Below are 15,401 nucleotides of genomic sequence, written 5' to 3' on the forward strand. Positions count from 1 at the left end.
TCACCCGGGAGAGTGGGGACTTCATCCAGAAGTTTTCCACATGATTGTGAACCGTTGGGAAAAACCAAAGGTGGACATGATGGCGTCTCGCCTCAACAAAAAATTGGACAGGTATTGCGCCAGGTCAAGAGACCCTCAGGCAATAGCTGTGGACGCTCTGGTAACACCGTGGGTGTACCAGTCAGTGTATGTGTTCCCTCCTCTGCCTCTCATACCAAAGGTACTGAGAATTATACGGAAAAGAGGAGTAAGAACAATACTGGTAGCTCCGGACTGGCCAAGAAGAACTTGGTATCCGGAACTTCAAGAGATGCTCACGGAGGATCCGTGGCCTCTACCTCTAAGAAGGGATCTGCTTCAGCAGGGACCTTGTATGTTCCAAGACTTACCGCGGCTGCGTTTGACGGCATGGCGGTTGAACGCCGGATTCTAAAAGAGAAGGGCATTCCTGAGGAAGTTATTCCTACTTTAATTAAAGCCAGGAAAGAAGTGACCGCACAACATTATCACCGCATTTGGAGAAAATATGTTGCGTGGTGTGAGGCCAAGAAGGCTCCAACGGAAGAATTTCAATTGGGTCGATTCTTACATTTCCTGCAAGCAGGATTGTCTATGGGCCTCAAATTGGGGTCCATTAAAGTTCAAATTTCGGCCTTATCAATTTTCTTCCAGAAGGAATTGGCGTCAGTGCCTGAAGTACAAACTTTTGTCAAAGGTGTACTACATATACAACCCCCAATAGTGCCTCCAGTGGCACCGTGGGATTTGAACGTGGTTCTAAATTTTCTCAAATCTCATTGGTTTGAGCCTTTAAAATCGGTAGATTTAAAATACCTTACATGGAAGGTAACCATGCTGTTGGCCCTGGCTTCAGCCAGGAGAGTTTCGGAGTTGGCAGCTTTGTCATACAAAAGCCCATATCTGATATTCCATTCGGACAGGGCAGAATTGAGGACACGTCCTCAATTTCTCCCTAAGGTGGTTTCGGCATTTCACTTGAACCAGCCTATTGTGGTGCCTGCGGCTACTAGCGACTTGGAGGACTCCAAGTTACTGGACGTTGTCAGAGCATTAAAAATATATATTTCAAGGACAGCTGGAGTCAGAAAATCTGACTCGTTGTTTACATTGTATGCACCCAACAAGTTGGGTGCTCCTGCGTCTAAACAGACGATTGCACGTTGGATATGTAGTACAATCCAACTTGCACATTCTGTGGCAGGCCTGCCACAGCCTAAATCTGTAAAGGCCCATTCCACAAGGAAAGTGGGCTCATCCTGGGCGGCTGCCCGAGGAGTCTCGGCATTACAACTTTGCCGAGCAGCTACGTGGTCAGGGGAGAACAAGTTTGTAAAATTTTACAAATTTGATACTCTGGCTAAAGAGGACCTGGAGTTCTCTCATTCGGTGCTGCAGAGTCATCCGCACTCTCCCGCCCGTTTGGGAGCTTTGGTATAATCCCCATGGTCCTGACGGAGTCCCAGCATCCACTAGGACGTTAGAGAAAATAAGAATTTACTTACCGATAATTCTATTTCTCATAGTCCGTAGTGGATGCTGGGCGCCCATCCCAAGTGCGGATTGTCTGCAATGCTTGTACATAGTTATTGTTACAAAAATCGGGTTATTACTGTTGTTGTGAGCCATCTGTTCAGAGGCTACTTCGTTTGTGTTATCATGCTGTTAACTGGGTTCAGATCACAAGTTGTACGGTGTGATTGGTGTGGCTGGTATGAGTCTTACCCGGGATTCAAGATCCTTCCTTATTGTGTACGCTCGTCCGGGCACAGTACCTAACTGAGGCTTGGAGGAGGGTCATAGGGGGAGGAGCCAGTACGCACCATGTGACCTAAAAGCTTTTTTAGATGTGCCCTGTCTCCTGCGGAGCCCGCTATTCCCCATGGTCCTGACGGAGTCCCAGCATCCACTACGGACTATGAGAAATAGAATTATCGGTAAGTAAATTCTTATTTTTTTTTTGTAAGTAACTTAAATGAACCTTCTGTCATCCTTCCAGCAAAACCTCCAGCCCCCACAGATCCCAGCGCTGCCTGGGCTGCTTATTACTCACACTATTACCAACAGCCGCCTGCTCCTGTCCCTGGGCAGCCTCCTGCTGTCCCTGTACCACCACCTCAAGGACAGCCCCAAGAGCAGCAGGTTCCACCTGCCAACCAGCCCGACTACACCAAGGCATGGGAGGAATACTACAAGAAGATGGGTAAGTGGTGAACGATGACCTGGGTGTTCTTCTTGGTTGTGACCTCTTGTGCAGTCTTCCCTCTGACAGTCATGCGGTCTCCCCCCTACAGGTCAGCAGACGCCTCAGCCATCAGGACAACCAGACTATACAAAGGCATGGGAAGAATATTACAAGAAACAAGGTACAGAGCTTGTGCTGTGAGTGGTGTCTGATTTCCTGGATGGATGTGGAGGCTCATACCTGACCTTTTGCATCACTTTATTCCAGCCCAAGTGGCAGCAGTTCCAGGCGCACCTGCAGCAGCTGTCGCCGCCACGGCGGCAGCAGCAGCAACTGTACCGCCCACAGCGCAGCCGGACTATAGTGCAGCATGGGCGGAGTATTACAGACAACAAGCAGCATACTACGGACAGACCCCAGGAGTTCCACCTGCACAGCCCCCTCCGGCACAGCCGGGGCCACAGGTGAGTCCCCTGTGTTAGTCCTGAAACGTGAGTCTGTCCCTATGTCTTTGGACTCTAGGTGGCGCTAGTCAGTATTTATCTTAATAGATGCCATCTGCAATCTCAAATCTTCTACTGATTGCTTATATGCACTAAGGATTTCTCCCTACACCTTCAGGCTATAGTGGGTGCTGGCGGAGTGTGAGCCCTTAATCTCTCTGCATTTCTCCTATGATAGTTTAGTTTCGGTGCTCCCGCAGCAATAGTGTTTGGTTCCGTTTTTATGTTTAGCTTTGTTTTTTTATATGGATCTTGCTTTGGCTCATAACGTGCTTCAGTGAAGTGCTGCTTGGTATGGCTAAGTGTAGGGGATGGGGCTGGCGGTTCCATAGTGGTACCTCTGCAGGTGGGACGCTGTTTGTTCATGCCAGTTAATACTCTTGGACCCATGGCAGCCAGTTTTTTTTGGGACTTTTGTGCAAGAGGTCATATGGTTCTTGTCAATCCTACATCCTACCTAGGGGTTAGCAGGAGAGCCCACTGGCTTGTACAGCTTCTTGTCCTTCCAAGATGCCTTAAAGGCAGTCAGCATGACTGACCACAGTTCCAGTTAGAACCTCCAGTAGTGGGAGCCCGTCTACTTTGCTTTTGAGGTCAATATGGAATCTTTGAATTCTTTACAGCAGCCTCACTGAGACGTGTAGGATTCAATGGCATTACTGGTATCCCAGTTCCAGGATATTATAGATCTGCTTTTGGACATTCTTAATGGTTAGGGCTCCTTGTAATTGCGTTAAGGTGTTGATTGCAGGGTAGCTGATCCCTTGATGGTCAGAAAAGGGGTTGGTTTTTTTTAGCAAGCAGTCCATATGTAGGTGGATTACTGCCACCATTAGTCAGGCTTAGGGTGGGACAGAGCAGAGTGAAAATTGATGGAGTCTCCTAGGCAGCACAGAGCTACAACTGAGCAGCTGTGTAGGGGTGAGCCAGAGGCAGTCTGTTCATATGTTCACCTGATTGTACATGTTTCAGGTGTTTGCAGGTAGGGATGCCAGTTATGGAGGTGCCCCCTCTTGGAAGCGGCTTTTATAAGTCGTCAGCGTTTGTTCCAGTGACCCTCTAACGGGAGTTTAATGAAAGTTTAGTACTTAAGTTAAATCTCCTGAATCTGTTGTGGGACACTGGGTTCTGGCATGTCATGTTCTTGCTTCTCTCTCTCTCCCTCTCCTCTCCTCTCCTGTGGGTCTTGTTTAAATAGAACAGATGTGCTCCTTGCAGGTGTGGGGAACAGACAAGTGTCTTAGATTTAAAGTTTCACCTATTATATTCTCAACTTGATCAGTGCCCAATTATGGACTTAAAATGAGTTGTCATGCACACGGAGTGTCTTTGAGCCATACATCACAAGACACCCAGAATGGCTGAGATGTATAGTGTACCGTTTTAGTCGCGACACAGCAAAAAGCCGCTCAGTGTACCGGAGACGCTAGGCTGTGACTAACTGCACAGGAATTGGTATTGTAACATGTACAAAGTTTCATATGAAGCACAGTGGAACTCTGTGTAAGGAAAAGCTAGGCTTCCATATCAAAGCACATTTTACATAGTTTCAGACTCCATTGCACACAGATGTACAAATGCTGCAGGGGGATGTTTTGTAGTGCTGTTGCTGGCGTTCCAGCAGCAGCTCTCCCACTTCGTGGCTATTTGCAGTGACACCTGTGAGTGAGACGCTCATGCAGCTGAGTTGCATGGGACCAGGCGCACCAAAAGATAGGCTGTTTAGCACGACTTGGGCCACAGTGTAGGTCATATCTGTAAGGGCATATGTCCTTTGTTTCTTTGGGGAAGCCTTGAAGTGGCATGGGTAATGAGTAACACCATCTGGGCTGTCATAACGGAAATAAAACCTGCTTAGTGCCTTCATCCTGTGCTGTGATCTGACTAAACCCCTTGTGTCTCTGCTGTGCTCTAACCTGTGCTAATGCTGTAATGTGTTCCCTTTTAGGCCCAATGAATGTTTGTTTCCTGACGCTCATTACCAGTCCGGAGCCGGAAGCCTCTGTTGCTGACCTCAGTGAGGGGGAGAAGCCGTTTGTAAAGTCCCCTAGTTGTATTTTTATTTTTACATTTTTATTTTTTTTTATTTTTAGGACTTTCTCCCTTTTTGTCCCCTCGTCCTATCCCAGCTTCTTATTTACAAAACATAAAGTTTCCTCTTGCCCATGGAATCTATTCAATGAAGGGCAGGTGTAGAAATTAGGACTAATCTGAGGGCCTCCCGTCCACTACGTTTCACCTCCCACCAGTAAAACAAACACTGTTTTATTCACTGGAACAACCTGTGAGTAATTTATTTTATTTTTATTTTTTAAAATGTAAAGAGATTACCCCCCTGCCTCGTGTCCCTGTGCTTTTAGTTGGTCGAACATTCCCTGGTGACACCCCTACGCTGTTTGCCGGTTCCCACATCCGCAGCTGGGGTCTTGTGAAGTGCGTCGGTCCCTCCCCGCACTCAGGAGGGGGGGGTCGTGATGTGTTTTGTCTGTTCAGAGACATGGAAAATGTACGCTGAGTTTTTACTTTTTATTGCCTGTTTTTAACTTCACAATAAACAATGACAAAACTCTCCCGACTACTTTCTCTCCTCTGTTCCTTCATTGTCTTCCTTCTCTCTCTTTCGTCCTCTTGTTCTGGTTCTGAACGTCTGGTCCGCTGTTTCTATTTTTTTTCCTGTGCGAGATGCCTGTTATACGTTTCTTGTGATGAAATCTATGCTGTGTTTGGAACACTTTAGGGAGTCGCAATAAATCTGTGAAAGAAAACAAAGTAGTCTTGTTTTGCATACTGTATACTGTACATGTGTGGCATTGCAGCATCCTGCTGTGCTGGAGCCCAGAGATAATGGTGATGACTGATGGGGTTTACCTGGGGAGGGGCAGAAACGCTTGTGTTTCAGGATGCAAAATAAAAGCCAGACACCAGGTAGAAGTGGGGAGGAGAGTATGTAGTTTTCATGGATGGCGATGGAAGGTTTAGGAGAACGGGCAATGAGGTTGTGTGAACTGTACAGAGGGGATATAATTAGGTAGGGAGGAATTGATGGTTACGTGGGTGGGCCTGGAATTTGATAGGCTTGTCTGAAGAGGTGATTTTTCAGGGAACGCTTCAAGGTTTGGAGACAAGAGGTGAGTCTTATTGTGTGTGGGAGGGCATTCAACAGAGTGCATGCAGCCTGGATAAAGTCCTGTAAAGTTGAGTGGGAGCAAGTAATGTGTGGATGAGAGATGTGGATCTTGTGCAGAGGTCGGATTGGGAGAAAATTTGAGCTGAGTAAAGAGATGTATGTTGGTGCAGCTGGGTTAATAGCCTTGTGGGTTAGTAAAATGTTTGTTTTTTTTTTTTTTTTTTTTTTTTTTTTTTAGTTTTTTTTTTTTTGTATGGAATACAGTAGAAAACTGGTAACCAATGGAGGGACTGACAGAGTGGATCTGCGGATGACTACAGAGATTTTAGTTATATTATGATTGGTATACATGTGTGAATGGCAGCTTGTGTAACTTCAGAAAAAGACTTACACATTTTCTTTTTCATCCACTAGGGGTCACTGGAGTACTCTTGGGATATGGACTGGGCGTAGCCGGGAATGGCACATTTAAATATTTAAATTAGCAACTGGTTACCCCCTCCATACTTCCAAAAAAGGGTGGGTCCAGGATAGTGGAAGCTGCTATACGCAGCTACTGGCGTGTCGGTCCTCTCTAAAAAGAGCACCCCCTCAGCCACGTGCGGACTACCTGCAGAATTTTTATTTTTTCAAAAAGCTGACTGCAGCCTCCGACACATGGAAGCAGGACGGTGCTTAGCAAAGAAGCCCCGTCAGTACCTCCACGGGTGGTGCAGGTATTGAGCGGTAGGCAGCCGCTCACTCATTTATTTATTATAAGTGACTATTTATTAATGTGTTTATAACTGTGCTGCCTGCCACACTCTCCCCACAACCAAAGTAGAGCCTCCTTTCTTTATTGGATAGCAGGGAGGTAGTGGGCAAGTGACCAGATACGCACTGAGCTCTCCGGTCACAGCCGCCAGCACTGTGGTAATATCACGGGAGGGGAGAGCCAGTACCGCTGGGCACTTGCAGGGGGAGCCAGCGGGCAATCCCCGACACTACCGCAGGGACGCTCGCTGCTCCCCGCATCTCCGATGCCGTCCTCACTTCCGGATTCACAGCAGCTCGGGAGGGAGAGCGGACGAGTTGACCGCGGATAGCTACTGCCGCGGCCCGCTCATTACTCAGCTCCCCAAACTCCGGCAGATCCACTCCGGCCACCAGCCGCTCCAGTCCCGCCGCTCCCCGGCTCCTGTCCACTCCATACACGGAGCTCAAGGGGAGGCAGCAGGGAGGGGGTAAGTCTGCGATGACCACGGACAGCTCTCATAGCTGTCGTGGTCCAACGCTGCAGGAGGAAGGGGGGGAGGAATGCCCGCAGGGAGGCCCCAGTAACTAAGCTGCATTTAGGCAGCAAACGGCTCAGGCTATTAAGCCTGTGAGGGAGCCACAATTATAAATATATCCTATCTATATCTCTCTCTATCTGGTAGTGTGTATGTGGGTACATATATGAATAATAAGATTTTAAACCTACCGGTAAATCTATTTCTCCTAGTCCGTAGAGGATGCTGGGGACTCCGTAAGAACCATGGGGTATAGACTGGCTCCGCAGGAGATAGGGCACCTAAAAAGAACTTTGACTATGGGTGTGCACTGGCTCCTCCCTCTATGCCCCTCCTCCAGACATCAGTTGGAGAACTGTGCCCAGAGGAGATGGACAATACAAGGCAGGATTTAGCAATCCAAGGGCAAGATTCATACCAGCCCACACCAGTCATACCATGTAACCTGGAACATACATAACCAGTTAACAGTGTGAACAAAACAACAGTAACGGTCCAAGACCAATGTCAACTGTAACATAACCCTTATGTAAGCAACAACTATATACAAGTCTTGCAGAGTTTCCGCACTGGGACGGGCGCCCAGCATCCTCTACGGACTATGGGAAATAGATTTACCGGCAGGTTTAAAATCTTATTTTCTTACGTCCTAGAGGATGCTGGGGACTCCGTAAGGACCATGGGGTTTATACCAAAGCATCCAATCGGGTGGGAGAGTGCGTATGACTGCAGCACCGACTGAGCAAACGCTAGGTCCTCATCAGCCAGGGTATCAAACTTGTAGAATTTAGCAAGTGTTTTACCCCGACCAAGTCGCCGCTCTGCAAAGTTGTAAAGCTGAGACGCCTCGGGCAGCCGCCCAGGAAGAGCCCACCTTCCTAGTGGAATGGGCCTTAACCGAATTTGGTACCGGCAATCCAACCGTAGAGTGAGCCTGCTGAATTGTATTACAGATCCAGCGAGCAATAGTCTGCTTCGAAGCAGGAGCGCCAATCTTATTGGCTGCATACAGGACAAACAGAGCCTCTGTTTTCCTAATTCTAGCTGTCCTGGCTACATAAATTTTTAAGGCCCTGAATACGTCCAGGGATCTGGAATCCTCCAGGTCACTTGTAGCCACAGGCACCACAATAGGTTGATTCATATGGAACGAAGAAACCACTTTAGGCATAAATTGCGGACGTGTCATCAATTCAGCTCGATCCACATGAAAAATCAAGTAGGGGCTCTTGTGTGACAAAGCCGCCAATTCTGACACTTGCCTTGCTGATGCTAAGGCTAACAACATGACCACCTTCCAGGTAAGAAATTTCAACTCAGCCTTGTTAAGTGGTTCAAACCAGTGTGATTTTAGGAACTGCAACACCACGTTCAGGTCCCATGGTGCCACTGGAGGCACAAAAGGGGGCTGGATGTGCAGCACTCCCTTTACAAACATCTGGACTTCTGGAAGAGAAGCCAATTCCTTCTGAAAGAAAATCGAGAGGGCCGAAATCTGTACCTTAACAGAGCCTAATTTCAGGCCCATATCCACTCCTGTCTGTAGAAAGTGGAGAAGACGACCCAGATGAAAATCTTCCGTAGGTGCATTCTTGGTCTCACACCAAGACACATACTTTCGCCAGATACGGTGATAATGTTTTATCGTCGCCTCCTTCCTAGCCTTTATTAAAGTAGGGATGACCTCTTCTGGAATCCCCTTTTTCGCTATTATTCGGTGTTCAACCGCCATGCCGTCAAACGTAACTGCGGTAAGTCTTGAAATACACAGGGCCCCTGCTGCAACAGGTCTTCCCTCAGAGGAAGAGGCCAGGGATCTCCTGTGAGCATCTCTTGTAGATCAGAGTACCAGGCCCTTCGAGGCCAGTCTGGGACAACAAGTATCGTCCGTACTCCTCTTCGTCTTATGATCCTCAACACTTTTGTGATGAGAGGAAGAGGAGGAAACACGTAGCCCGATTTGAACACCCACGGTGTTACCAGAGCGTCTACTGCTACTGCTTGAGGGTCCCGAGACCTGGCGCAATACCTCCAAAGTTTTTTGTTGAGGCGTGACGCCATCATGTCTATTTGAGGAGTTCCCCAAAGACGTGTTACATCTGCAAAGACTTCTTGATGAAGTCACCACTCTCCTGGATGGAGATCGTGTCTGCTGAGGAAGTCTGCTTCCCAGTTGTCCACTCCCGGAATTAAGACAGCCGACAGAGCGCTTACATGATTTTCCGCCCAGCGAAGGATCCTTGTGGCTTCTGCCATCGCGACTGCGTCTTGTCCCGCCTTGGCGGTTCACATGAGCCACTGCTGTGACATTGTCTGATTGAATCAGAACCGGTACGTTTCGAAGAAAACTCTCCGCTTGTCGAAGGCTGTTGTAAATGGCCCTGAGTTCCAACACATTGATGTGTAGACAGGACTCCTGGTCTGACCAAAGACCCTGAAAATGTATTTATTTTCTGTGTGACCGCTCCCCAACCTCGGAGGCTCGCGTCCGTGGTAACCAGGATCCAATCCTGAATTCCGAACCTGCGACCCTCCAGGAGGTGAGCACTTTGCAACCACCACAGGAGGGACACTCTGGTCCCTGGGGACAGTTATTTTCCGATGTAAGTGCAGGTGGGACCCGGAACACTTGTCCAGAAGGTCCCATTGAAAAGTCCTTGCATGGAACCTTCCGAAGGGAATGGCCTCGTAGGCCGCCACCATTTTCCCCAGAACTCGAGTGCATTGGTGAACTGACACCCTTTTTGGTTTTAGCAGGTCTCTGACCATGTTCTGGATGTCTTGGGCTTTCTCTATTGGGAGGAAGACCTTCATTTGTTCCGTATCCAGTATCATACCTAGGAACGGTAGTCGAGTTGTCGGAATCAACTGTGACTTCGGTAGATTTAGAATCCAACCGTGTTGCTGGAGCACTCTCAGAGAGAGCGCCACACTGCTCAGCAATTTCTCCCTTGATCTCGCTTTTATCAGGAGATCGTCCAAGTATGGGATAATTGTGACACCCTGCTTGCGCAGGACCACCATCATTTCCGCCATTATCTTGGTGAAAATCCTCATGGCCGTGGAGAGTCCAAACGGCAACGTCTGAAATTGGTAATGGCAATCCTGTACAGCGAATCTCGGGTATTCCTTATGGGGGGCATATATGGGGACATGAAGGTACGCATCCTTTATGTCCAGAGACACCATAAACTCCCCCTCCTCCATGTTGGCTATTATCGCTCTGAGAGATTCCATATTGAATTTGAATCTTTTTATGTACAGGTTTAGGGATTTCCGATTTAAAATAGGTCTGACCGAACCGTCCGGTTTCGGGACCACAAATAGGGTTGAGTAGTAACCTCTTCCCTGCTGGTGCAGGGGAACCTTGATTATCACTTGCTGTATACACAGCGTTTGAATTGCAGCTAACACTATATCCCTTTCCGATGTGGAAGCTGGTAGGGCCGATTTGAAAAATCGGCGCGGGGGCACCTCCTCGAATTCCAATTTGTAATCCTGGGAAACTATTTCCAACACCCGGGGGTTCAGGTCCGAACTGACCCAGGCCTGACTGAAAAGTCGAAGACGTGCCCCCACCGGTGCGGACTCCCTCAGGGGAGCCCCAGCGTCATGCTGTGGGTTTTGGAGCAACCGGGGAGGACTTTTGTTCCTGGGCACCTGCTGAAGCAGGTGCTCTCTTGCCTCTGCCCTTACCTCTGGCAAGGAAAGAGGATCCCTGACCTCTTTTGGACTTGTGTGACCGAAAGGACTGCATCTGATAGGGTGTTACTTTCTTTTGCTGTTGGGGAATATATGGTAAAAAATTAGATTTACCTGCTGTAGCTGTGGAAACCAGGTCCGTCAGCCCATCCCCAAACAATACATCACCCTTATAGGGTAGTACTTCCATATGTTTTTTGGAATCTGCATCACCCGTCCATTGGCGAGTCCAAAGATCTTCTTGCTGAGATAGACATGGCATTGGCCCTAGAAGCTAGCAATCCAATGTCCCTTTGAGCATCCCTCATAAATAAGACTGTCTTTAATATGGGCTAGAGTTAGGAATATAGTATCCTTATCATCAAATTGATCTGTCAGCTCATCTGTCCAAGCTGCAATTGTGCTACACACCCATGCAGACGCAATTGTCGGTCTTAGCACAGCACCCGTGTGAGAATAAATACCCTTTAAGGTAGTTGCTTGCCTGTGATCTGCAGGGTCCTTAAGGGCCGCTGTGTCAGGAGACGGTAGCGCCACTTTCTTGGACAAGCGCGTCAGGGCCTTGTCCACAGTGGGGGGTGATTTCCAAATCTCCCTGTCCTGCTTAGGGAAGGGGTATGTCATATAAATTCTTTTGGGGATCTGCGGTCTCTTATCCGGAGTTTCCCAAGCTTTTCAAAAGAATTCATTTAATTCATGAGATGTGGGAAAGTTAATAATCTATTTCTTTTCCTTAAACATGTGTACCCTTGTGTCGGAGACCGAGGGTTCATCCACAATATGCAACACATCCCTTATTGCCACAATCATACTGAATGGTTTTAGTCACCCTAGGGTGCAATTTTACTTCGTCATAGTTGACACTGGAATCAGAATCTGTGTCGGTGGTAGTGTCTTGTGTTAAGGGACGCTTTTGAGACCCCGACGGGCCCTGTGAGTCGGTCCAATCCGAGGATTGACCCCCTGATGTCCCCCCTAATTCAGCCTTATCAAGCCCTTTATGTAAAGATGTCACAATTGCATTCAACATATGCCACAAGTCCATCCAATCTGGAGTCTGCACAACCGACGGGGACACGCCACTCATTTGCTCCACCTCCTCCTTGGAGAAGCCTTCCTCCTCAGACATGTCGACACACACGTACCGACACCCCACACACAGAGGGATTAACCTATAGGGGGACAAAAACCCAACCAGGCCCTAAGGCGAGACGGAGAGAGTATGCCAGCACACACCAGCGCTTAAAAACACTGGAAAAATATGTCCAGATAGCGCTTTTCTATGTATAATATGCCAATTCCCACTCACTGCGTCGCTAATGTGCCCCCCTCCTCTTTTTTCCAGCCTGTGAAGTTCAGCAGGGGAGAGACCAGGGAGCCAGCGTTTTCCTCATGCAGCTTCTGTGGAGAAAATGGCGCTGGTTAGTGCTGAGGATCAAGCCCTGCCCACCCGACGGCGGGCTTTGGTCCCAGTGATTTTTCAATAACAATGGCGGGGGAACATAGATTTACTGCCTCCGCAGCCTAATCAAACTGTATTGCCCAAATGTGAGGTTTATTGCTGCGCTGGGCGCCCCCCCATGCGCCCTGCACCCTTCAGTGCTGCTCTGTGTGTGTGTGACTGGGAGCAATGGTGCCAGAACTTCATGAAGATCTGATGTCTTCTGCCTTCTCTATCCGGCTTCTCTGTGAGGAGGACGGCAGCGCGGCTCCGCGACGAACCCCAGGTGAGACCTGTGTTCCGACTCCCTCTGGAGCTAATGGTGTCCAGTAGCCTTAGAAGCAGTGCCCAACTTCACAAGCCAGCTCTGCTTCTCTCTCCTTGGTCCCACGATGCAGGGAGCCTGTTGCCAACAGGACTCCCTGAAAATAAAAAACCTAACAAAATTCTTCTTTAACAGAAAACTCTGGAGAGCTCTCTGCAGTGCACCCATTCTCCTCTGGGCACAAGATCTAACTGAGGTCTGGAGGAGGGGCATAGAGGGAGGAGCCAGTGCACACCCATAGTCAAAGTTCTTTTTAGGTGCCCTATCTCCTGCGGAGCCCGTCTATACCCCATGGTCCTTACGGAGTTCCCAGCATCCTCTAGAACGTAAGAGAAATATATATTTTCAGAGGTCTGTTTGTGTGATATACTGTACATGTATGTGTATATCGAGTGTGGTGTATCAGATAACTTTACTATTCTTGCAATAAGCAAGCACATGGCTGGACACCATTTTAAACATTACTTCCTGGTTCTTCCCAGGCAGTTGCTGCCCTACTACACTCAGCCTCTGGAGGAGCCGAGGTGTTAGGAATTTTAATTGTTTTGTACAAGCATACGTGCACTGTGATGCAGATTTATACACACTTTACTTACGTGGTACTAAGTCCCGGTACGGGTCTCTCCTTCTGTACTTGCTGCTCGGTGTACATAATCAGTCAGTCTAATGCAAAGTCAAACAAGCAGCTTCGCTGCAAAGTTGGTCAAACTGTATGTCGGACAAATTCGGGCACGGGTGGACCTTTGCCGATCCTCTTTGGAGGAATGCGGGCGCATGTACTGCCTGAGGGGACATAGTGTGCTTATTTGTCTGATAAATTGACTGTTTCAGCTAGATTAGTTGTGGTCAATTCACCGCCAGCCCAATAGGCCAGAGTACGTCAGGTTCTCAAACGGTTATCCCTTGTCAGTTTCAGCCTACGACATTTTATTACCCGTCGGAGCATACCTTACAGTATACAGCAGTAGGGGTGTGGTTGCGCTTTGCTTTGGGGGGGCGGGGGGGGGGGAGTTTGGGTTAACAAGACTGTAGTGGCATGGCACTCAGGTTCACGTTGCCCTACAAAGAAGAACACCTTACACTTATCGCTGATTACAGCTTCTGTGGACGTCGGCCGTTTTTTTTTACTCGCTTTTCAGCTTCACTAGTTGTGGCACGACGTTCACTTTGGCTACGTTTTTAACAGGCGGAGTCGGATTTCAAACGAGAATAGAGGCTTTACCTTGCGCCGGCTAGGGGTTTGGTCCTGTCTTAGACACTTGCTTTTAGCAGAGGATAATCTGTTTTCCTATCATTGTATACGCAATTCCTGAAGGGAACTACTCAGGATATTGTCTTTACGCCTCCGTTCATTCGGCGCCCTGCTACAGGAGCAGCCATACACAGAAGATGTGGTGGACTACGGTTATGGTACTGCCACCTACTTCCAGATCTCTCTAACCAGGTTTTCAGTGGCTTTTACACCTAGGTCACTGACAAGACAGTGCCATAATGGGGTTCCAGCTTCTCCAATCGTCAGCTGTGGACATCCACAGTTGGGTGGATCCGCAGAGTTGGATTCACAGATTGGTAAAATCCAGTCAACAGTTTCCCTTTATTGCCATTGGCAAGACAAGTCGGCAGTCCTGCAGAGGACACAGGCTCTAGTAGTCTCAGTAGTACACCCAAGTCGCGGTTATATTTCGGTTTGGGGTAGTTCTAAAAATGGATGACTGTCAGTCCGATACTGACCCTGCAGACAGTGCGTCGTTTGCTAGAGAGGAGTCATGGAATACTTGCAGTCGGTGACTACAGGTTGGATCCGCAGTAGTACCGGATTACGATGGATCTCGTATTTAGACGAATCAGGCCTACTTATGGTTTGCTGTAAAAACTTTCTTGCTTTCAAACGCTACAGTTTGACTTCTTATCGGCGCCTCGGGTAGTCACAAGTAAAGGCTGTTATGATAGTTCTTCTCAGAGCTCCGTCTCAATGCTTATTCTTGCAACGTGCCTTACTAACGTACAATGGCGTTGGTTAGCGCGGTTGAATTGTCAACCTCAGGAGATTAACCCTCATTCCATCACAAGGATTTTTGCATAGGAATGATTCCGGGATACACGGTTTTCCCTGACTAAACATAACACAAAGTGTTCGTTATGTACGGTTAGTACGCAATTGCACGGACTGACTCGGTGCATTTGTGCCATTCCACTTTTTGAAGGAGAGTGGCAGTTTTCCACGCACTCCAGTTCGCAGGAGTCACTCAGGTCATTTTCACCTGGATGTCATTGCACGCATCTACTGCCAAGTGCAGTCAGACAACGCGACGGCGGTCGCATACACATTCATCAGGAAGTGCAGTTGTCTCCAAGGGCCAGAGTATCACTACCCTGGTGGCTACAAGTACACAATCTCACCGCACGGAGTAAGTTCGGCGTCTGCAATTGGATAATTCTTGCAACGGACGCGAGTCTCAAAGGTTGGGGGACCTGTGGTCCAAACTGGACAACTTCAGAGTCTCTGGTCAGATCACGGAAGATTGCTGTCAATTAACTGACCTAGTACTCAGGCCAATTTCGAACGCACTGCACCAAGCGGTGCATATGCTCCGATCTCAGACAAGGAGAAATTCGAGGTTGCATGGCCATGCGGGAGGTGGCTCGAATCCTCAATTGGGTCAACCGTCACCAGGTGATATTGTCGCCAGTGTTTGTTCTGGAGGGACAACTGGAAGGCAGCTTACCTGGCTGTCAAAATGTTCATCCAGGCTACTGGGATTTGGCTTTTCAAGCGTTCCAGATGATGGTCCAGCAGTGGAATTACCCAGGGATCTAATGGCATGTCGC

The 15,401-nt window shown here is 48.4% G+C and overlaps 1 protein-coding gene across 2 annotated transcripts in view; it reads left to right on the top strand.

Moving 5' to 3' along the window:
* The window catches only part of KHSRP (KH-type splicing regulatory protein), a 38,434-nt gene extending 33,153 nt beyond the window's left edge, over positions 1-5,281 (top strand). For both annotated transcript variants that reach the window (XM_063931054.1, XM_063931055.1), the window contains exons 17-20: positions 2,018-2,221; positions 2,313-2,384; positions 2,471-2,667; positions 4,655-5,281. In XM_063931054.1, the coding sequence (XP_063787124.1) occupies positions 2,018-2,221; positions 2,313-2,384; positions 2,471-2,667; positions 4,655-4,663 (482 nt within the window). In that variant the 3' untranslated portion in view covers positions 4,664-5,281. The remainder of the gene's footprint in view (positions 1-2,017; positions 2,222-2,312; positions 2,385-2,470; positions 2,668-4,654) is intronic.
* Positions 5,282-15,401: the final 10,120 nt, after the last annotated feature.

This window comes from Pseudophryne corroboree, chromosome 6, assembly GCF_028390025.1.
Source record: "Pseudophryne corroboree isolate aPseCor3 chromosome 6, aPseCor3.hap2, whole genome shotgun sequence".
In the NCBI taxonomy this organism is placed as follows: domain Eukaryota; kingdom Metazoa; phylum Chordata; class Amphibia; order Anura; family Myobatrachidae; genus Pseudophryne; species Pseudophryne corroboree.